This window comes from Dama dama, chromosome 22, assembly GCF_033118175.1.
Source record: "Dama dama isolate Ldn47 chromosome 22, ASM3311817v1, whole genome shotgun sequence".
In the NCBI taxonomy this organism is placed as follows: domain Eukaryota; kingdom Metazoa; phylum Chordata; class Mammalia; order Artiodactyla; family Cervidae; genus Dama; species Dama dama.
Window position 1 is genome coordinate 49,387,338 of NC_083702.1, and position 23,549 is coordinate 49,410,886.

Consider the following 23,549-nt stretch of genomic DNA (forward strand, 5'->3'; position numbering starts at 1 on the left):
TCCAAGGCCACACAGACTAGTAAGTGAAGAGACTGGAAATCAACCTAGATCTGCCTGATTGTAAGACATGGAATATTCATTCTATGCTGCCTCCCAAATGGGAAGGTCTTAACAGTGGTTAATAAGCAAGTTCATTAAAACAACTCTAGTGAGAGACCCAAAAAAAGTGACAATGTGTGACCAATGTATTTATTTGACCTAAAAATTTTCAAATATTTATTTTAGTATACACTGCTGATTAAAATGTAATGAATACATTTAGGGGAAAAATTAAACAACATGTACAAGTTTTTAAAAAAATATATAATCCCACTCCCAGGAATTAAGTCTCACAAAATAATCAGCAACACACACAAACATGTATGTACACGGACCTCCAGTGCTGTGCATAAGAGTGAAAATTTAGCAAAAAAAGACACCTACATGTCCCACTATAGGAATTTGCTTAAACAGATTATATCATATACATGAATTCTATACAATACCTAGTAAAAATAATGGTGTGGATTTCATTTATAGATGAGGAAAGTTATTCAAAATTCATTGCTAAGTGAAAAAAGTAAAATAAAATCAATGTGTATACTTTTTCAAAAGCAAAGGAAAAAAGGTCTTAAAAAACTTTATCCAATGTTGTTACACTTTTTAGTGACTTTCTCAATTCAATGTAAGGACTATTTTACAATCAGAAAGGGAGAAGCCGGAAATCTCAACTACTGGCTGCATAAAAATGCACATTATTAACTTATAGCCTGATTCTAGAAAGGATTTAAGTCAGCTATGAATATATGTATACATTTACAACATAATATTAAATTTGACAGAAAAAACTGTCTTACCAAACTTTTGTCACCTACGCAGGTGAAGTATTTAAAAGTTTTCTGGTTTTAATGCATGCATGTGTCTAATGATCCATTTTCCATATGCGTGACATAACAGTATCTGCATTATAATTAATTTATAATTTCTGGTCTAAGGAAAGCAGTCCTACACATCTTTATAAACTCTGAAATTGTCCATAAAAGTCCTTCTGATGCATGGTAACATACTGCCCTCTGCTGGAGATGTAATCTCACATAGGTAAAATTTATCCACTAAACCTCACTATGTACACAAGATACTGCGTTGGGCAATGTGGGATTCCCTTCAAGAAAAGACAGAATTACTTTGTCTTTTACAAAAATTATAATTACAAATAACATAAACTTCAAAGAAAGGTAATAAGAAGTAAATTTTAAAATTCTCAGTGGACATGAGTTTGAGCAGGCTCCAGGAGATGGTGACGGACGGGGAAGCCTGCCATGATGCAGTCCATGGGGCTGCAGAGTCGGACACAACTCAGTGACTACACAGTAAATATCACTTGAACATCATTTCTACAGGAAAATGTCTTTTGGATTCTAAGTCAACAATTCACAAAGAAAATTTTAAAAAATCAGCTTTAGCTTAAAGGTTCGTTATCTATGAAAAAATTCACAGGAATCCTGAAGTCCATAAAAAAGAACAAAAGACTCAGATCATCCTCTTTGACCTAGAAAATTACACTTCTAGAAACTTAGCCTACAGATATCCTTGCCCTGAATAAAATATTACAGCAGCTTTGAAACAGCAAGAGCTGTGTGTCCATTGATAAGAAAAATTATTGTACACTTATAAATGGAACCATTAAAAAAAAAAAAAAGTAGCTGCGTATGAACTAATAAAACTCTAAGATGTAAGTTACAAAAAAAGAAAACAAGCTAAGTGGAAAACAGGGTGCAGTGTATGTAAGTAAAAGTGAAAGAAAGTGAAATCATTCACTCGTGTCCAATTCTTTGTGATCCCGTGGGACTGTAGCCTACCAGGCTCCTCTGTCCATGGGATTTTCTAGGCAAGAGTACTGGAGTGGGTTGCCATTTCCTTCTCCAATGTAAGCGAAAAACAAAACATAAACCTACAACATACTCAGGTGCTGTACATGCATAGACTACCTCTAGAGGGCTGCACCAGAAACCGGTGTTCCTGGGTAGGACAACTACATTTTTAGGAAATGTGGGTGAGAGGCCTACTCATTACTATACATCCTTTTGTATCTTTGGAATTCCTTATCGTGTTTCCATTTTAAAGAACAGATCACTACTTTTAAAAATACTTGAACCCCAGCCTCACTAGCTTTCAATTTATATTACATGCCTGATAATTTCTCTATGTCATAAATCTTTACATTCCTAGAACTCCTTGTGCTCAATTTTCTACCTATATATGAAAATAAACCATAAAAAATTATTTATAATTTTCAGAAGATATTTGCAGGCTCAATTTTTCTAACCTATATATAAAAATAAAAGTATAAAAGAATTCTTTATAATTTTCAGACGATACTTGAAAACTCACCTTAAATATGATGACAATAGGTATATCTTCTGACAAAGTATTATGTCTCAAATAAAACCGTCCTTGTTTCACAGCCATATTGGTTCTGCTTTTTTTCTCATGAGTAGAGCTATAAGAAAACACAGTTGGTTAAACTACATCCCCACCTAGTTTCAAGCTAGTAACATGCAAGAGCAATAACTAACAATCAATAAGATTCAAGTGATCAGCAATGATCATCAGTAAGGTCCTTCCAAACAGGTACCTTTGAAAGACACATAACTCCTCTCCAGCCTCCTCTGCCACTTCCATGAACATTTTAGAACACTAGAATTGTTTCTTTAGCTGTGAGATTATGACAGAAGTTCTATGTGTGAATAAGCAACAATCATCAATTCATTTTAACCTACTTCACTTTGATTCCACCTGAACTGCTTTGTTCTAACATGGGATACATTTCTGATCAATTTTAAACATTTGAAAAGAAAAACTTTAAAATGAGTCTACACCACAATAGGAAAACCACAAGGCAATGAATGCATAGTATGAATTTTTAAAATAATAATCCAGTAAAACATAGTACAGTTTTGGTATACAGTGAAGCCAAAAGAAACTAAAGAATCTCCTATTGATATCTCAGTTAGCTGAAACTTTCCTAATGGATTTAAAAACATTTCCTAGCTTTAATCCACCACAATAATAACACATACTGATCACCTATTACATACTGTGCACTGTTATTCACTCTATGAACATTAGCTGTAATCTCCTACATACTAAAACTTATTTTGCAGTGTTATCCCTAAATCATGTATGAAAGAAACCAAAGCTTAGAGAAGTTAAGTATTGTAATTTCACTCCCAAGTGCCTCATGGCTAGTAAACAACTGTGGGATTCAAATCCTGATTGCCCTGGCTTCAAAAGCTGCATACAACAGGAAGATGTGGGTTCCAGAATTATTACATCTTGATCCAAATGTTGGCTTCCTCTGATGGTCAATGTCAACCTGTGAGCAAGGCCTGTTACTCACCTGAAAATAACTGCACTTATCTTGGAGAGCAAAGGTGACAAATATATGTAACGAACCTAATACACTCTCTGGCTCCTACTAACTGCTCAACAAATAGGCATTATTGTTGGCTGCCTCTTCACCAGAAAGAAAAATTCAGAAACTCTAAGCTGAGCAGTTCATTATAAGGCATCAGAATAGAAACACTATTTCATGCTGACATCTTAACCATGCCACATATTTTTTATTCCCAGAATGTTTACCTTTTAGAAAAAGTTCCTTTAATGCTGTGTGTGTTAGTCGCTTAGTTGTGTCCAACTCTTTGAGACCCCATGGACTGCAGCCAAGTTCAACTTGGATAAAATAACTAATGGCCTTTTGAACAATGTCTCACACTTTTCATCACTGAAAATTTTAAATCAATACTCTATGATACAGACTTACACAACCAATTGAATGACAGATAGTTTAGTTTAAATATCACACTCCCTGTTATAGAAGAGAAATAACTGGCTACCTCTGTATTCAGTGATAGCCATCCAACACCAATGGGATAATCAATATTTCGTAAGAACACCAACTCTGCCGTCCATACCTGGTAACTGAAGCACCCACAGCCCCTTTTCTGTCAGCCTCCACAATGATCCTGTTCTTAGACAGTTGCTCTTGGATAAGAATAACTTTTTCTACTCCTTTAACGATGAAGTAGCCCCCTGCCAGAGGGAAACAAGAGAAGCATCACCAGCCATTCTTCCAACAGTGCGACTGAGCAATGGCAGCAAGCTCCTAGTCTTTCTGCTGGGTTGGCCAAAAGGTTAATTTGTATTTTTCTATAACATCTTATAGGAAAATCCAAATGAACTTTTCAGCCAACTCAATACCATCACGGTATGGTACTGGGAGACAGTAGTTCAGCTGTGTCCAACTCTTTGCGATCCCACGGACTGTAGCCTGTCAGTCTCCTCTGTCCATGGAATTCTCCAGACAAGAATACTGGAGTAGGCTGTCATTTCCTTAATTTAAAGGGGTTTGTCAATATTGTTTTACAAATTGTTAACAGTCTCAGCACATGATTTAAACAAATGAGCCACAAGATAAATTTCTGGAGGACAAGGAATGCATCTTATTGGTCTATGGATCATCAGGTCCTGACATATGAGAAGTGAATTTAAAAAAAAGCCAAATAAATTAGTCTTCAGATTTTATAAGCACAGAAATAACTGACAATCTTCAGTATAAATTAAAATTCGCTCCAAGTTTCCCAACAAATCACTGACAATGGCAGATTAAGAGCAGGTGTCCAAAATATATTCTATACTTGACAAAACTCATAAAACATTATGTTATACTTTTTTGCACACAATTCAGAACAGGATAAAGTGAGACTGTTTTACATTCAGAATATAAGCAAAAACAAGGCAATATATTTGACTTGTGAAACATCCTATTACTGCTCTAGTAAAGTCACATTCTGTGTTATCCTCTTTCCAAAACCTTCTGGGATTCTACATCAGTCACTCAGTCATGTCTGACTCTTTGTGACCCCATGGTCTGTACAGTCCATGGAATTCTCTAGGCCAGAATACTGGAGTGGGTAGCCTTTCCCTTCTCCAGAGGATCTTCCCAACCCAGGGATCGAACCCAGGTCTCCCGCACTGCAGGCGGATTCTTTACCAACTGAGCTATCAGGGAAACAATATATGCAACTATAAAGGAACTAGATTAACCATAAACTAAATCAAAGTGAAACATGAATTAAGGAATTAAAATAACATTCTGTAAGCTGCTAAGCATGAAGCTTAAAAAAACTGCCTAGAAATAAGTACAAAAATATAACTTTAAAAAATTTAAACAGAAGACTCATTTTTTGCCCTGATACGGCATTCAAAACAACCGGAAGTGAGCTACTTGTGTCTTTTCAGATGAGACAGACAAAGAATTTCATGAGAGGATCCTTGAATTTTTAAGCATACTAAAAAACACCATTGAGCAAAGAGACAGCCTTGATAAACCATAGCAATAAACCAGAACGCCCTGGGTGTGCATTGGAAGGACTGATGTTGAAGCTGAAACTCCAATATTTTGGCCACCTGATGCGAAGAGCTGACTCATCTGAAAAGATCCGAATGTTGGGAAAGATTGAGGGCAGGAGGAGAAGGGGACAACAGAAGATGAGATGGTCAGATGGCATCACCGACTCAATGGACATGAGTTTGGGTAAACTCCGGGAGATGGTGATGGACAGGAAGGCCTGGCGTGATGCGGTTCATGGGGTCACAAAGAGTCGGACACGACTGAGCGACTGAACTGAACTGAACTGAGGTATTGAAGTTTTAAGCCTGAAATAAAAGAGGAAACAACATACCTTTAAAAATACAGACTAACAGAGTAAAGTTGGAACCAAACTGCTGTATGTTTTACAAACAAAATTTTATCCTAATTCACTAAAAGAAGAAAGGCTGATCTTGTTTCTGAGAAAAAAATGGTAAATCAACAGCAAGAGCAAAACAAAAGCAAAAACAAAAAAAAAAAAAAAAAAAAAGAAGGAGGCAGAGGGGAAATCTAAGAAATCACACCTACCTGGATCTAAAGGACATTCATTCAGTTTAGCAAATTCTGCTGGTGTTTTTCCTGTAAGAACACAGTTTGAACTGCGCAGCATTATGGGCATTCTGTTTAAAATAAAAGAAAAAGAAAATATCATATTCAGATGGTCACTGGCAGAAAGGCTGAACAGAACACAAGCTGGCCGGTGCACGCACCACTGAGGGGTCTGCATTCCTGCTGGACATTTGAGGAGAGGCAGAGGGATGGCATTGTGGCGGAGAGCTGAGCAAAACGAAGTGCATCCTCAGGCACACCGTTTTTCTGGTACAGAAAACAAAAACCCAAATCCACGGTTCCCTTCAACTTTGCAGACAATCCTGAGTGACTGTCAACAAATGGCGGCAAGTCTTCATTCGTGGAAAACAAAGCCACTCGCCTTAGTCACGTAGAGACAGCACTATGAATCAAAGTGTAAGGAACCAGAGACTCTCAGAACTAACCAGGCAATTCTGAAAAAGAACTAACATTTAACTGGACACAAGTCTGGTCCATTTATAAGAGAGAAGCTCTTCTCTTTTAACCCTGATAAACAGTTGTGCTAAAACAAAGATTAAATTTTTTTTAATATCCCTATTTCTTTTTCTAAGTGAAGAATGAGGAGAATATAGCCAAGTGAGTAATGTCTTAAGTATCTTCTATTTACCTGATAGAGGTACCAGCATAGCACGTGACAGTACCAGGTAGCTGGTGCATATCTGATGAACAAATGGATATTTATTGAGCTCTCGGCCTAATAATAAACAAATGCATGTTTATTAAGTTCTTTTGAGGCAAGAGGCAACACTTGAGTGGCAATTAGTTGCATTGTGTTTACAGTCCAACATCATCATTAAACACACAATATCGTGGATCAGGTCCATTTCCACAGGAGAGTTGATACATTTCTCTAATTAGGAAAAGCAGGCAGCAAAAATGCCAGCTGGTGCTATCATTTCCAAACTTGTCCTGGGCAAATAACTTCTCCCCTAAATACTGCTATGAACATTCATTCTTCCAAGAAAATTCAAAATATGCAAAACTCCACCAGGAAGACTGGCAAGCCCAGGAGAGTTGAATGAAATGCTTCCCTAACAGCCTGGAGTTACAGGAGGAAATGGAAGCGGTTTCCTTAACTTCACAATTGAAATACAACAACGTGATGAACGCTGCTCCAAGAGTTTTACATGTACTGACTCACTGGACCCATAAAGCAACCTGGTGAAGTAGGCTCCATTTCCCCCACGTTCAGATGAGAACGGGGCAAGGAGAGTGTCAGTACTGCGGGGGGTGACCTCACAGGGCCACGACGCAGGCAGCGTCAGCCTCACCTGCCAATGGGTAAGGCATTACGGATGATCCTCTGGCTGCCTCGGGTGTACTCGATATCCACCGTGATGGGAGCGGAGTACGTCATGTCCCGCAATCGGCACTGGAAGAGAATCACACAATCACTGCTCCTCCTCTGGGGCAAGAATGGGTCCCAACAGCCTCAAAGAGCCAATCTCAAGCAGAAGTAAGGCCCATGCTGGACTCTGACCCTCCGTGGTACCCAGCTGCCCCCGTGCTGCCTTAAGGGAACTGGGAGTTATGACCTCACCTTCTCCATGAGGGGACAATGCCAACCACGGATCTAGACATTGCCACAGCATCCCTGCCCCTGCCAGCCCAGAAATGGGACAATAATCTTGGACTGCGTCTCTTCTCCCTGACCTGATGTTATCACCAGTCTCCTCCCACATATCTGAAGCCATTAGATCCTTCTTTGCAAACTGGGACCTTGGAAAGTCATCAATGCGGCTGGCTTACTCAAAACAGTTAACCACCAGTTCAGTGACTGAATACACACACACACATAACTGAAGTATGTACACACACAAACTAAAAAAAATTAAACTGAATCTCCTTGTCTTCTTCAAATAAGCTAAACTATATCACAAAATTCCTTTGCAAGTGGCCTGTCAGAGCGCGAATCACTCAACACATCATTCACTTTTGGAATGTCAGTGCGAGCTTGACTTTTAGTGGCCGTGACTCACTAATTGATGCCCTTGCCTGGGCCATGATTGGACACAGGAAACCCACCAGAATCTTCCAAAGACTTCTCTAATATCTTGAAGGTCATCAGATGGCTTGTGGTCTCAAAAAGAGAATTCCTCTGAACCTCTGTCATATAGTTCATGATGCTGAATCCTCTCTTGGGCTTTTACTAAACCAAAGACAGATACAAACTTTTTTCTAGCCTAATTGTGCCTAGGGTTTTAAAACAGTCACCTCAGTCGTGTCCAATTCTTCACAACCCCATGGACTGTAGCCCGCCAGGTTCCTCTATCCATGAAATTCTCCATGCAAGAACACAGGAGTGGGTTGCCATTTCCTTCTCCAGGGGATCTTCCCACCCCAGAGACAGAAACCCGGGTCTCCCATACTGCAGGCAGATTCTCTACCATCTGAGCTACTGTGAAGCCCTATTATTGACCAGTAAGCATTGTTTATACCATTTATTTAATTAGATCAAGCCTTCTTCAGGCCTGACAGAAGGCAGGCTGGCATGATGGTTAGTGTGGACTCTGGCCTGTGTTCAAATCCTGGCTCTACCAATTAAGTTTTAAATAAATTTTCTGTATCTCAGTCATGTGAGTAACTTTAATTCCTAAAAGTGTTAATGTCTATTTTAGAATGGTGCTGGTACAGAGTACTATATAAATATTATCTTGTTTTCTTTTTTAATAAAACTATGGTGGGAGGGATTGGGGGCAGGAGGAGAAGGGGACGACAGAGGATGAGATGGTTGGATGGCATCACTGACTCGATGGACATGAGTTTGAGTAAACTCCGGGACCTGGTGATGGACAGGGAGATCTGGCGTGCTGTGATTCATGGGGAGGCAGAGTCGGACACGACTGAGCGACTGAACTGAACTGAAGGTAATAGCCATAAGAGGCAGACATTCATGGTCTTAACAATCCCTTCAAATGTGAATGAAACTGGACAGGACCCCAAAACTGCCTCAGGGACCCCTCTGTCCCCCTCAGATGCTCTCTGCCATCAGTAGGAATAGAGTTGTACGGCAGAGCCTGTAATACCTGCACCCCTAGTCTTGCGGTGGGTCCCATGACTGCCCACCCACCTGGCTCTCCCACGCTCCCCATCTCTCCAAGAGTCAAAATCCCTCCAAGAAACCTTTTCGTCCTCTTTCTCTAACTGCAGTAACACCCGTGAGCTTTCCTCTGCGTCAGGAGGAATTATGACGGCTGCAGCCTCAGCCTTCTTGAACTACTTTGAATTCGTTGTCTTCTCCCTTTTCGGAGAATACTTTTTTCCCCTATCTTTAAATCATTTTTTAAGAATATATTTTAAGGGCACTGACTCTTCCAATTAAGCCAAATGAATCCAATTAAATTATGGTTGGTAATTACCTCATGAGGGGACACTGGTCTAGTTACGTTGAAGCTTTCTTCAACATCAGGGAGCCCGACATAGATGTTAAGATATCTGAAAGGCAAGTTATTCCAGGATCAATTATACTTCTTCAAAGAACATATACACAATCAAGCTATTTTCCCTCCAAATACAAGATTACACTTTTCAGAAATGCTTATCTTGCACAGGATGGCAAATTAAAAAACTACAATTGGAGATCCTTAAGTCATAGAACACACGGTTTACAAAGGAGAGGAAATACCATCAAGCTGACTTTTTAAAAAAATACGGTAAATCTCTCAACAAAAATACTGAAATTATAGCTTCCTAAAAATGATACTTAAGAAAAAAAGCAAATGCAAGAGTATCTATAGTTTGCTATCATTCTTGTAAGAAAGGCAACATACAAATATTAGTAAATTTTATTCTCACAGAGTGGTGAATTAACAATTCTGAAACTACTTTCTATGTATCCTAGGATTGAATAAACAATAGGTATAGCTCTGTCTACTGAGACTTCAGTACCCAAATCTTGGTGTCTAAAACACTACTCTCCAATAAAGGAGACTAAGGATACTTGGAAAAATGATTGATTCCAGGCTGGAACAGGGAAAATACTACATGAACCACATCTCATGGTACCAGAAAGTAAAGGAGTGCTCGAAACAGGGGCATGTTAAAAGGTCAACTCGATGGAAGCTTCCTATGGCCAAATCTGGGACTATTTGAGAAATAAAATAATGACAGTGCTGGATTATGATGTAAATAATAAAATAACCATGTACGAGTGCATACTGATTTAAATAAAATTACAATAGAACAGGAAAGACTAGCGATCTCTTCAAGAAAATTAGAGATACCAAGGGGACATTTCATGCAAAGATGGGCTCAATAAAGGATAGAAATGGTATGGCCCTAACAGAAACAGAAGATATTAAGAAGAGGTGGCAAGAATACACAGAAGAACTATACAAAAAAGAATATCATGACCCAGATAATCACAATGGTGTGATCAATCACCCAGAGTCAAACATCCTGGAATGCTAAGTCAAGAGGGCCTTAGGAAGCATCACTACGAACAAAGCTAGAGGAGGTGATGGAGTTCCAGTTGAGTTATTTCAAATCCTAACAGATGATGCTGTGAAAGTGCTGCACTCAATATGCCAACAAATTTGGAAAACTCAGCAGTGGCCATAGGACTGAAAAAGGTAAGTTTTCATTCCAATCCCAAAGAAGGGCAATGCCAAAGAATGCTCAAACTACCACACAATTGCATTCATCTCACACGCTAGCAAAGTAATGCTCAAAATTCTCCAAGCCAGGCTTCAGCAATACATGAACTGTGAACTTCCAGATGTTCAAGCTGGACTTAGAAAAGGCAGAGGAACCAGAGATCAAATTGCCAACATCCGGTGCATCATCCAAAAAGCAAGAGAATTCCAGGAAAAACATGTGCTTTATTGACTATGCCAAAGCCTTTGACTGTGTGGATCACAATAAACTATGGAAAATTCTGAAAGAGATGGGAATACCAGACCACCTGAGAAATCTGTATGCAGGTAAAGAAGCAACAGTTAGAACTGGACACAGAACAGACTGGTTCCAAATTGGGAAAGGAGTACGTCAAGGCTGTATATTGCCACCCTGCTTATTTAACTTAAATGAAGAGTACATCATGAGAAGTGCTAGGCTGAATAAAGCACAAGTTGGAATCAAGATTTCCAGAAGAAATATCAATAACCTCAGATATGCAGATGACACCACACTTATAGCAGAAAGCAAAGAACTAAAGAGCCTCTTGATGAAAGTGAAAGAGGAGAGTGAAAAAGCTGGCTTAAAACAACATTCAGAAAACTAAGATCATGGCATCCGGTCCCATCACTTCATGGCAAACAGATGGGGAAGCATTGGAAACAGTGACAGACTTTATTTTGGGGGGCTCCAAAATCACTGGAGATGGGGACTGCAGCCATGAAATTAAAAGACGCTTGCTCCTTGGAAGAAAAGTTATGACCAACCTAGACAGCTTATTAAAAAGCAGAGACATTACTTTTCCAACAAAGGTCCATCTAGTTAAAGCTATGGTTTTTCCAGTAGTCATGTATGGATGTGAGAGCTGGACTATAAAGAAGGCTGAGCGCCGAAGAACTGATGCTTTTGAACTGCGGTGTTGAAGAAGACTCTTGAGAGTCCCTTGGACTGCAAGGAGATTCAACCAGTCCATCCTAAAGGAAATCAGTCCTGAATATTCGTTGGAAAGACTGATGCTGAAGCTGAAACTCCAATACTTTGGCCACCTGATGTGAAGAACTGACTCATTTGAAAAGACCCTGATGCTGGGAAAGATTGAAGGAGGGAGGAGAAGGGGACGATAAAGGATGAGATGGTTGGATAGCATCACCGACTCAATGGACATGAGTTTGAGTAGACTCCGGTAGCTGATGATGGACAAGGAGGCCTGGCGTGCTGTAGTCCGTGGGGTTGCAAAGAATCGGACACAACTGAGCGACTGAACTGAACTAAACTGAAGTGAACAGATAGAAACTGAGGGGAAGAAAAAAGGTCTTCTCACAGTAGAATTCTAACATTAATCTAGAAGGAATGATAGAAAAAGATACTGGCCACTAGGTAAATACCAAAGTAATTACTTTTAAAGGTAAAAACCACCAATGCATGCTAAAGTAGTAGGTAAAACAGTGTGACAAATAAGACACTTGCATAGTCTCAAAGGATCACCCTGTAAGACAGTGACTGATTAGCAAAGGAAAGACAGTAACTTTACTGTGGAGAAACCTGGAAGATACCACCTTAACCAAGTGAACGAAGTTGAAATCACCAATAATAAAACAGACTGACATCTATACCACCTGACATGGTGCAGTGAGAGACACAAAGCATCGCTTCCGAGGCCAAAAAGGCAAAAACCATCGTAGCCATGAGCAAACAATGCACACACCCAAAGTGAGGACCTTCTACAAAACAACTGACCAGAATTCTTCAAAAGTGTCAAGGTCAAAAGCATGTCAAGGTCACGTGAAAGACCAAGACTAAGAGAACTTGACGAGCTGCCACAGGCTGGAGAGAACAAAGGAGACATCTGCCACCCGGACCTAACGCAGGTCCTGGACTGAATCCTGGACCAGATAAAGGACATCTGTGGGAAAGCTAACATTAGCTGACAGTATTGCATCAGTGCTGATTTCCCAGTGTGGCTAATTGTGCTATGACTCCATAAGATGTTAACATCAGCATAAATTGGGTGAAGGGTAACATGGGAACTCTGTCCTATTTTTGTAATTCTTTAAGTCTAAAATTATTTTTAAGAAAGGCTTAAACCTAAGTTTCAGTAACTTTTCACTCATTTCTACCTGTTATCATTAGCTTACCAATTAAAAATTGAACATTTGATAATTATCTTCCTATTCAAAACAAAAAAGGAGAATTATGTTAAAAGAATTGTGATAGCAACTACAATCACTATAAAAAAAAATATCAGACACACACACACACACAAATGTTAAACATGATCAAAATACCAAACTAACAGTAGTCGGTTCCTTACTTTAAGTACCACATGGGGTCAGCATCACTTGTAACCTTTTCATTGGCTTTCATTATTTTCTTTATCTGCAATGGAAGGAGTAACATGAGGAAAGACTCTGGCTTCCAGTTCATTGGTAATCATATCCTTTCCCAAGATCTGATGCTTACCTCTACATTAATGAAATAGTTAAATGAATCTATATGCTGTTTCACAAGGCCTTTCACCTAAATGGATAAAAAATAAAAGCAGGTTAGCAATGAAAGAGCAGATTACACAATGGGCTTTAACCTGATCTATAAATTTTCCCCAAAACCAAAGTGACCAGAAAAAATCCATGAATTTTACTTGCAAAACTTTCTATTTTCATGCCCTCATTCCATTCCTCCTCTATCTTACTAGAACACCCTCAACTTTCTTCCCTGAAAAACAACCTGATGTTTGGAATTCAAGATATACACCTAACGACTCCCCATGAGCTAACAAATCAGGCAGGAAAGAAAATCCAAGAAAAAAATACAGCAATCAAGCATCATCTCTCCAACCCCCAAACAATGCCTATTTTTTTTTTTTCTTGTTCCTATGTAAGCAATTTTATGATTTCCCCATATCTGGTCTTTCATACCACTTTTAGAGGAATGAGGGGGAAAAATAAGGATCTCTATTAAGGAAACCAAAAATAAATGCATTTAAAATTGGAAGCAACGTGAATCCCAGGGACCCACGAACAGATCAGCTCCAGTGACTGCCTTTCTTTCATCTCAAAAGTCAGCACAGCTACACAGTGTGTGTGCTGCTAGGAAAAACCCTGAAATGCTAAACACAGACTCCAGTCTCAGGATTTAAAAGGACTGCAACGTGTTCAACTTTTTACATTAATGTTCAAACACAATTAGCTCAACACTTCTAGAATACACCCAACAGAAAGCATCACAGGGCCTCTGCTTTAATTACACCTCTTTTGAGGGATCTCACTGGCTTACTAAGCAGCTATCCCATTTTGAAATAGTCCTGATTGTTGGGGGAAAAATTCACTCTTATAATGATCTGTAGTCTAACATCCCGCAGTTTCCCCCCCACCATGGGCTTAACTGTCTTTTCTGAAGAAAATGTCTTCTCCACCACAGTCCATTTAGTTATCACATCTCTTTTACGTCATCTCTTCTAGGCTGAAGAGGCTCTTCCACTATTTCTCACAAACATGCTTTCCAGACTCTTCAGCAGCCCATGGACTGTAAAAATTGGTCAGAAATCTGGCCTTGACAATTCCCAGCCTCATCTGCCAGCACGCTCCCTTCTGCCAATAATACAGAACTGAGATGGAAAAAACGCAACACTTTTTTCAACCCTCTACTCTTTCACTGAGCATGTTTCCAAGATTCATCCACGTGGTAGCATGTATTGGCACTTTCTATTGCCAAGAACATTGCATTGTATGGATATATCATATTTCATTTAGCCATCCATCAGTTGGTATTCGAGTTGTTTCTATTTTTGGCTATTATAAATAATGCTGCTGTGAACATCTGTGTACAAGTTTTGCATGGACACATGATTTTGTTCCTCTTGGGTAAATACCTAGGAGTAGAACTGCAGGATCATACAGTAACTCTATGTTCAACCATTTGATAAACTGCCAGGCTGTTTTCCAAAGTGGCTGCCTCTCCATTAGCAGAGTGTGAGGGTTCCAATTGTTTCGCATCCCCACCAACACTTGTTATTGTCTTTCTTTCTTGACTACAGCCATCCTACTGGGTGTCAAGTGGTCTCTCATTGTGGAACCTGCTACTATTTAGCATAAGCTCTTTAAAACTGAAATTCAATGATAATAGGAACCTTAAAATCTGTACTTCCTTTGTCCGAACCACTCATCCACTCCAGCCAAGCAGACTGGACTCTGTTTTCAACAGACCCCGTGGGTCCTCCTGAGGACTTTTATTAAGCCATGTTCCCCGCACGCTACCTTTCAGCTTAGGTAATTCCTTTCCTCTCCTTGTTGTTTAGCAGCTAAGTCGTGTCCGACTCTTTTGCAACCCCATGGACTACACTCTGCCAGGCCACTGAGCCAACTGGGAAGTCCTCCTCTCCTCTGAGAATGTGGTTTACGTCTCACCTCCTTTAGGAGGCCCTTTCTGACCACCTGTGGCATCAATCTACTGCCAGCAGCACTTTGGTTTGTATTATCCCTATGCCAAGCGACAATGTAAACTACTTCCTACCTCTAAAATTAGATTACAATCCCCTACCTAGTACTTTATAGACAGGGTTACTGCCTTATAATTTCTCATATTTCTAAAACTTAGAAAAGTGCACAATTGCACAAAGTCAAAAAATGTTGGTGATAAAAATTTAATTTTAAAAAAAGGCTTAATTCTTGACTCTTGATTGGAAAAATAACTGTTATTAGATATTAATTACCTTTAAAAATGCTGGAAGCAGCCGCCATTTTTCCTGTGAATCAGAACAATAAAAGTATCAGAACTCTGTCAGCGATCACAATATTTTCATGAGGTTATTTTAATGTACCAAAAGTGACTTACTTTATTACAGTAAACAAAAGAAAGTAAGTGGAAACAAAAAGAACAATTTTTACATTGTAACCTGTTTATGGCAATCATATACGTACTGTACATGTACATGCATACACACAAGCATATATAAACCACAGATTTCTTAAACAGAATATACTTTAATCTCTTTTTGATGACTCAAGATTCCAAGCACTTTTCATCTTTATTTTATTCTCATGCCTCTTCCTGAGTAAGCAGGGTTTGCCAGTTTGAGGAAGGGAAAGTATTAGTAAGTTTCAGAGAGTTTGGTGGGGAATCTGGGTCTTTGAACTCAAAGGGAGTTCTTTCTCCCTCCTATTTTTCCTCAACTAGCACCTGGCAGAGTCCAGGCTGAAGAAAGATATCACCCAGTGTTCACCTACTTAAACAGCTGCAAACTGCTATGTTCAGCTCTTAGGCCTGCTCTTCACACCTTCCCGAGATTGTAAACAGCCTACCATGATACAACTCTTTATGAATGGTATCTAATCTGTTCATGGGAAATCTGACAAATGGTTAGAACTGAGTCTAAAGTAAGAAAACACAGTTTCTGAGTAAGAGCCCAAGGATTATGTAAGACCTTGTAAGAAACTGTAAAATTTTTTGACTTTGGGCAATAGACAAGTGCTAGAAGGTTTTGAACACAAGAGTGACTAGATGATGTGATCCATTTTAACTGGATCACTCCAGCTGCTGGGGTGAGAAAAGACACGGTTAGACGCAGAGGGATCATCTAGGAGTTTCCTGCAATACTCTAGGCTGACAACAATACAGATAGTGAGAAACTGTTGCCAAGGAAAACACGATGTGAAGTTAGTCAACAGGACTTGATAGTAGATGAGATGCAGGAATCTGAGAAAGAGGAATTGAGGCTGACACCCTAGTGCTGCCATTTCTGGAGATGAGGAGACAGGGATGCTGCCGGGGCAGCAGGTTTAGCATGAAGGGGAGACCTTCTTAACATGGCTGGGGGCAGGTTAAGTTTGAGATATCCATTAGACATGCAGGTGGAGATGCCAAATAGACAACAAATGAGTCTGGAACTTGGAAGAGTGGCCTGGAGACCTAAATCAGGGAAAGTCAGCAGATGGATGGCAGGGGAAGTCATGAAACAGATGAGATCACCTGCAGAGTGTAGGTGGAGAGGAGCTCCATGATGTGAGATCAGAAACACTCCACCATTTAGAGCAGCAGAAAGCACACTGAGCAAAGAGAATCAAGGAGTGGCCAGAGAGGGAGGCAGACAATTTGGAAAATGGAAAAACATTTTTTAAGAAGAGGTAAGTCGGGGCAGGGGTAAATAGAAAAATCTCTATACCTTCCTCTCAATTTTGCTCTGAACTTAAAACTACTCTTTAAAAAAGTCATCTTTTTAAAAAAATTTTTTTTCTTTAATTGAAGGATAATTGCTTTTACAGAATTTTGTTGGTTTCTACCAAACATCAACACGCACACACACAAAAGAAAGAGTCTGGCAAAACTAACCTATGATGACAGGAATCAAATGGTGGCACAGAGCTCAGACTGAAAAGGGCACTTTCTGCAACGATGAAAATGTTCTATATCTTGTATGGGGTGGTAGTTGTTTGGGTATACATAACTGCAAAAACTAATGTAAATGAACACTACGTAAGTACTTCTGCATTTTACTGGATGTAAATCTACAAACAAGAACGAAAGACAGACCACAATGGACTACATGAGGAGAGTAGAAAGAGCCTGAGGAGTTGGAGTGGAGAGGGGACAGGTAGGGAGAAACAAGTTAGAGAAGTAAGCAGTGGCCAGATTGAGAAAAGCCTTAACAATATGGTAAAGACTAGATTTTGTTGCCCTGAGAGCAATGGGCAGACTGAAGAATTTTAACCAAGGGAGCAATGTGAACATATCTGCAGGTTTAAACTGATGGCCCTGGCGACAGAGCAGAGAATAGACTGGAATGGGACAAATAAGAAGCCAAGGAAGTAAGAGATGACAGTGGCTGACTTGGAGAACAGTGGGAATGTCAGAATTGAGTACATTTTGTAGTTGGGGCCCTTCAGACAGGATGGTGGACTGGATGCAGAGGGTCAGGAAGAGGAACTCTTATTTCTAAATCAAAAGACTGGAAGTATGTTACTGGTCCCTTCATGGCTGTGCAAATTCAGAGAAGAAACAGAAATCCTGCAGCTCTCTGGAGAAGCAATTCAGTCAGCAGTTAAGGTAAGGAGCTCTGGAGTCTGCTGAAATCCGAAATCCCCAACAGTCACTTAATGGCCTTCTGACACTGGCTTAGTTACTTCTCTGGGTCTTAAAAATCTTCATTGGCAAAATGGGACAAAAATATTACTTGCTTCAGAGGATTAAATAAGATAATGCTCATTAGGTTTGAACAGAGTCGGCGCATGGTAAGTGCTCAGTAAATGCTGGCTCTTAAATAGCAGTTCAAGAGTTAAAAATTCAAACCAACTATACTCCAATAAAAAATAAACAAACAAACAAAGTTACAAACCCAGTATTGCCTGATGAAAATCAGCATGTACGAAGGCACTCAGACTGAATCTAACAGACTGATTGTAATTCCTAAGAATGTAATTTGCAGAATGATTATAAAGAAATACATTCATTGATCTTGTCAGTCATTCTCCTGCTTAAACCTGTCAATAGCATCTAGGCCTCCTTCAGATGTCTAACAAAACCTTTCATAACCAGGACCCTTATCTGTCACCTTTAATCTGTCCTCTACTTTTTCACACTCCAATACTACTGGATTTATTTTTATTTCTCAAAGCTATCAGATGGCCGTGCCTCCAGGTTTCAAGTGTCTTGTTCCCGCTACATGAATCTCTCCCTTGACTATTTCTCCATGTCCCCAACCGATGCCAACTAAAATTTTAAGTTATATGTACCTTTTCAGAAAATAAAATTACGTCAACAGCTGAACTTCATCAGGCAGCTCAGAGTAAGACAGTTATCCTTAACTTCTGAGAAGCTGATGAAAGCTACAGGGGTACTCGCCAAGAAAACACTTAAAATTTGGAGTAAATTTTCTGGGTACTTAAAATACTCTTGCAATCCAAACTTGAGTTCCCGGCGAAAAGGAGAAATTACTAACCCGGGATTCAGACGATTTGGTTTTAACACCACAGCCAGCGGTGGGAACCTAAGCTCCCTGGACCTCAGCATCCTTTACAAGGAAGCAAAGATGCAATACGTCCCCCAAGGTGGGTGAGAGTCAGTACTCCCCTGACAACACACGTACACTAGAATGGCTCCAACTCCGGAGCCGTGGGCGGGGCTGCTAGGCCAGCGTGGAGCCTGCCGGCTCCCCCAGCTCAACCATTGCACGTGGGTCCAGCGGCCGGCTAGGCAGTGAACCCTCGGAACCCCGAGCCGGCGCTGAGTCCTGAGCATGCGCGGAAGCCGCGGCCCGCCCCGCTCCACCGCCAGGACTCTGGGGGCAACGCCTCTCGGGGACACATCACAGCCCCTTCCGCTATTTACCCTGCACTCACCTCTACAGTTGGGATCGGCGCAGCCAGCTGCTCCGGGGTCAGGTTCCCAAACTCTTCCGCAAGCAGGTCCATGCTACTCACGATGAAGTAAGCAGCAAACACAATAATCACGTGCGCCTCCCCGGCGTCAAGGTATCCGCTGTACCGGTGGAGAGCTGTGCGTGGTGGCTTAAAGGGTCCCCGCCGCGCAACTTAAGAGGAGGAAGAAAGGTTCCGCCTGCTGTCAGTCGGAACCTGCGGTTGAACCCGGATGTGGCTGAGGCGGAGCCGGGAAACTGCGCCCTCTGGTGTCCATCGGAAGTCTCGCGTGGGTAATCCGAAAGCCAGGCAGGGTTGTCGGTTCCTGCGACCTGTGTCAGTCCGACTCCTTAGGAGCCCGTGGGACTCCTTAGGAGCCCGCCAGACTCCTTTGCTATGGGATTATCCTAGAAAGTGTTTGTTGCTCAGTCGTGTCGACTCTTTGTGACCCTATGGACTGTAGCCCGCAAGGCTCTTCTGTCCATGGGATTTCCTAGGCTCCAGAGATCTTCCCGACTCAGGAATGGAACCCCGGTCTCCTGCATTACAGGCAGATTCTTTACAGTCGGAGCCACCAGGGAAGCCCCAAGAATACTAGAGTAGGCTGCTCTTTCCTCCCCCAGGGGATCTTCCCGACCCAGGGACGGAACCCGTGTCCCTTGCTTCTCTTGCACTGACAGGCGAATTTTTTTTTAACACTGCACTGCCTGGGAAGCCCCCAGTTATCCCATAATTGAGGCCAAAAAGCGTATTGTTTTAAAAATATATCACAGAAAAGGGTAAAAGGAGAATTTGCACAACTTGAGCCACGGAAGCATAGGATTCATTTAATTTAGCCCCAAACTACACGTATAGTATGGAAAAGTAGGAAATATACCAAATACCTAGTAGGTGGGGATTGGTTTAAAAACGTAAGGTATGTGTGCGGTGGACTACTTATACAATCATTAAAATGACCACAAAATGAGGAGGAATTAACTTTACCTAGAGAGTAGAGCATAACAGGACAGCAATAAACATAGTGTTATATTCCAAAAGGACTAGGCAGAGGATCCAGGAGTAAATGTCAGCATAAATTTAGTATGAAAAGGTGACATTTTAAATCAGTTGGAAAGATGCTTTTCCAAAAAATGATGTTGGAGCCACTGATTAGCTGTTTTGAGAGGGAAAAAATATATATATATATATAAGTAAATCCTATATGGATTAAATATTTAAATGTTAACAACCTTAGAAGGAAATATAAAGTGAACAAATTCATGACATTGAGTGGTGACTGCCTTCAAGCATGGCAACACAGAAATCATAAAGGAAAATATTCATAAATTGAATCATAAAATTCTAGCCATAGTTTTAGGATTCCGTGAAAAATTTAAAATTTTCTGAACAGATGGTTAAAAATCTCCATGAATAGGTTTCAAGACACACAAGTTGGCAGGTGAGAAAGGACTGGTATCCCTCATTTAAAATGAACTTACATGAATCAATAGGGGAAAAAAATCCCATTGGGGGAGGTGGGGAAGGCAAAAGAGAATCAACAGTTGTTTAGTATGTGCAAAGTTTCAGTTCAGGAATATACAAAATTCTGGAAATGGATAATGGTCATAGTTTCACAACAATGTGAGTGTATATAAGACCACTGAACTGTGCACTTGAAATGGTAAATTTTAGTATATTTTGCCATAGTAAATTACGAAAATTTATAAATATTCATTTGCCATTCTGAATGTCTAACCCTTGTGGTGACAGTGGTAAACAACCAGCCTGCCAATGCAGGAGACACTGGTTCAATCCCTGGGTCAGGGAGATCCCCTGAAGGAGGGCCAGCAACCCACTCTAGTATTCTTGCCTGGAGAATCCCATGGACAGAGGAGCCTGGCGGGCTATGGTCCATGGGGTTGCAAAGAGTCGGAGACGACTAAAGTGACTTGGCATGCACACACGCATCCCTAGCACCAGGTTAGTCTAATTTTTTGTTGTTGTTTTGTTTTTTGTTAAAATGAGCATGGTTTTCTGATTTGGTAGGTTTGGGCTGGGGCCTGCAAATTTGCATTTCTAATGGGCTCCCAGGTGATGATGCTGATGCTGCTGGCCCAGTGATCACAGTTGAGAATCACTCTGTAACGTCATGTAACATAAGGTTATCACTCGATCCCACAGCCTGTTTGTGTGTTTACCTCTCCTTCTGACAGCGAGCACCTGGAACAGGGACTGTCTTGTCTTCATCTTTTCAGGTTCTAACTCTTTGTTTGTTCCTCAGTAAAGTTGTGTTAAATAAATGATTTGGGGGAAAAAAAAACATGCATTGAGTGAGAAGTTCAATTTTTCATGTAATGCTTTTTAAAATTCTGATTTTTTAAAAGTTTCTCTTGAGGAGGATCTGGTAGCAGTGGTCCCAGAGTCCTACATGGGAACAATTGGCTGACACTAAGCGGGTGGTGTCCACCCTGTTTACACCTGCCTGGTCCCTGAGGTAGGGGCGTTTGCATCCTGGGGTCAAATCCATTGTCTTTCTGATCCCCTAAGGCAAGGGTTCCCAACCTCCAGGATCTAATGCCTGATGATCTGAGGTATAGCTGATGTAATAACAATAGAAATAAAATGCACAATAAATGTAATGCACTTGAAACATCCTGAAACCACCCCCTGCCCCAGTCGATGGAAAAATTGTCTTCCACAAAACTCGTCCCGGTGCCAAAATGTTTGGGGACTGCTGCCCTAAGGGGCTGGATTTTTTAATTCAAAAGGCCAGAAACAGTCTCCTGATTTCTGTTTTCTGCTTTCCTTTTCCTGAAGTATTGGTACACAAAAGACTTGGTGGTTTGAATGTAGAGGACTGGGCAATTAGGGAAAGGAAATCACAGAAAAATGGTTGACATCTTGGAATACTATCCCATCACCTAGGTATGAAGTGTTGTGGTTCCCAGATGGGAAAGTGACCAAAGGGAGGAGAACCATGAACATCAGTTAAAGAAGAGCAAGGAAAAAGGGAAAGCAGAGGTGTCAGAGCTGGGCCCTGGAACGTTATGGAGTGTTTCTGTTGACTGTTTGCTCTTTGTCAGGCATTGGAATAACCACTTTTTGTACATTCTCTGATTTAATAATCAAGGGAGAGAAGTATGGTAATCCCCATTTTGCCAGGTGAGGAGACTAAGGCTCATAAGGTTTGAGAAATTTGCCAAGCATGGTTGGAATTTAAATCCTCACTTACCTGACCCCAGAGCCCATGTTTTAAACCACTCTATTGTGACACCGGCTGAATGGATCGGGTAGAAGACATCAAGCAGAGAAAGACAGCCTGAGCAAAACAACATGGGAGTGTGGAGTGCATAATACTATCAACACATGTGACAGCTGAGTGTAGTTCTCCCACAGGGCCTGTCTAGGGACATGTCTATAGATAACACCAGAAATTGTCATTTATTCCATGCTAAAGAAATTAGAACTTGAGAGGCTTCAACTTGAAGACACTAGAAAACAAAAGAAAAAAATGACCCTCTCTCCTTAAAAACCTTGGTACATTCAGACTGGGGGAAAAAAATAAGTGATCCTGATTTCTATATTTGAATAAACGGATAGCAGAACTAGAGAAAGCCCAGAACAATGTTGGAGCAGGAATAAGGGTTCTTCAGTCTGAAAAGGCATGGGCAAAGGGGATCCTGGAAGTCTATTGTTTCACAACCAGCAAGGCAAGGAGAAGCCGGGAAAGAAGTCTCTACTGTAATCAGAGAACATTTTGCATTTTGAGCAAGACTGGATGGCCCAAAACCTCTAGTTGCCTGCCAGACCCATAGGTCTTTCTCTGAAAAGCCTTGGCTTTGTGTCATGTTACCTCGTCATCCTGTCAAAACCGACGGGCCGGCAACCAGCTAAAGACAACCACCTAAGGCAGGGGGCGGGGAGGGGGCACGGAGCTCCTTATGAGACCCCCCCTCCCACCAAAGGGAAGAGAGTTGGGGAGGGGTATCCATAGTGACTAGTGGCAAATAGACCCAATCATTTTCTCTCTCCTGGTAAGTTTTCAATGAAGACGAAAGGGAAGGGCAACAGGAAACAGAGGCAGAGAAGTAAACAGCATTTGGTGGCATTACAACAGAAACATACCTTTGATTGCATGATCTAAGGCAACCAATATAGCAAGTAGTTAACACATTCCAGGGTTAGACTCTTTGGGTTCAAGTTGATTATCAACTCTGTGACCTTAACCTGTGTCTCATTTTGCACAAATGGAAATAATGATAGAACCTGCCTTGTAGCAGAGTTGTGCAGTTATATGAGACCATTTATATAAAATGCTTAGTCTATGTGGTAAGTAATTATTTTGCTAAATTCTGAAAGAAAAAAATTATGTTCAACTTCTCTATCATGCTTGCAGGTGCAACTGCTGGCAGATTCCCAGGTTTCCTTTCTTCTTCTTAAAGCCTTGCAATAAATCCCTAGATCCCTTTCCCTTGAAAGCTGAACAGGGCTAACATACCAAGCTTAGACATGAAAAGATAAAGTTTCACTTGAAAAGTAGAGAACAAGAGGGCCTAAGTTGCTGGTACAAATGTACTTTCTAAAAGGTTAGATTAAATCATGGAGGA

At 40.7% G+C, this 23,549-nt stretch overlaps 1 protein-coding gene across 1 annotated transcript in view; it reads right to left on the bottom strand.

Annotated features, from left to right (window-relative positions):
* The window catches only part of POLR3B (RNA polymerase III subunit B), a 109,877-nt gene extending 90,753 nt beyond the window's left edge, over positions 1-19,124 (bottom strand). Inside the window, exons 1-9 of the mRNA XM_061125448.1 lie at positions 18,946-19,124; positions 15,324-15,356; positions 13,076-13,132; positions 12,927-12,991; positions 9,361-9,436; positions 7,273-7,373; positions 5,939-6,030; positions 3,954-4,071; positions 2,371-2,479 (exon numbers count right to left, since the gene is read on the bottom strand). Coding sequence (XP_060981431.1) covers positions 2,371-2,479; positions 3,954-4,071; positions 5,939-6,030; positions 7,273-7,373; positions 9,361-9,436; positions 12,927-12,991; positions 13,076-13,132; positions 15,324-15,356; positions 18,946-19,017 — 723 coding nt within the window. The 5' untranslated portion in view covers positions 19,018-19,124. The remainder of the gene's footprint in view (positions 1-2,370; positions 2,480-3,953; positions 4,072-5,938; positions 6,031-7,272; positions 7,374-9,360; positions 9,437-12,926; positions 12,992-13,075; positions 13,133-15,323; positions 15,357-18,945) is intronic.
* Positions 19,125-23,549: the final 4,425 nt, after the last annotated feature.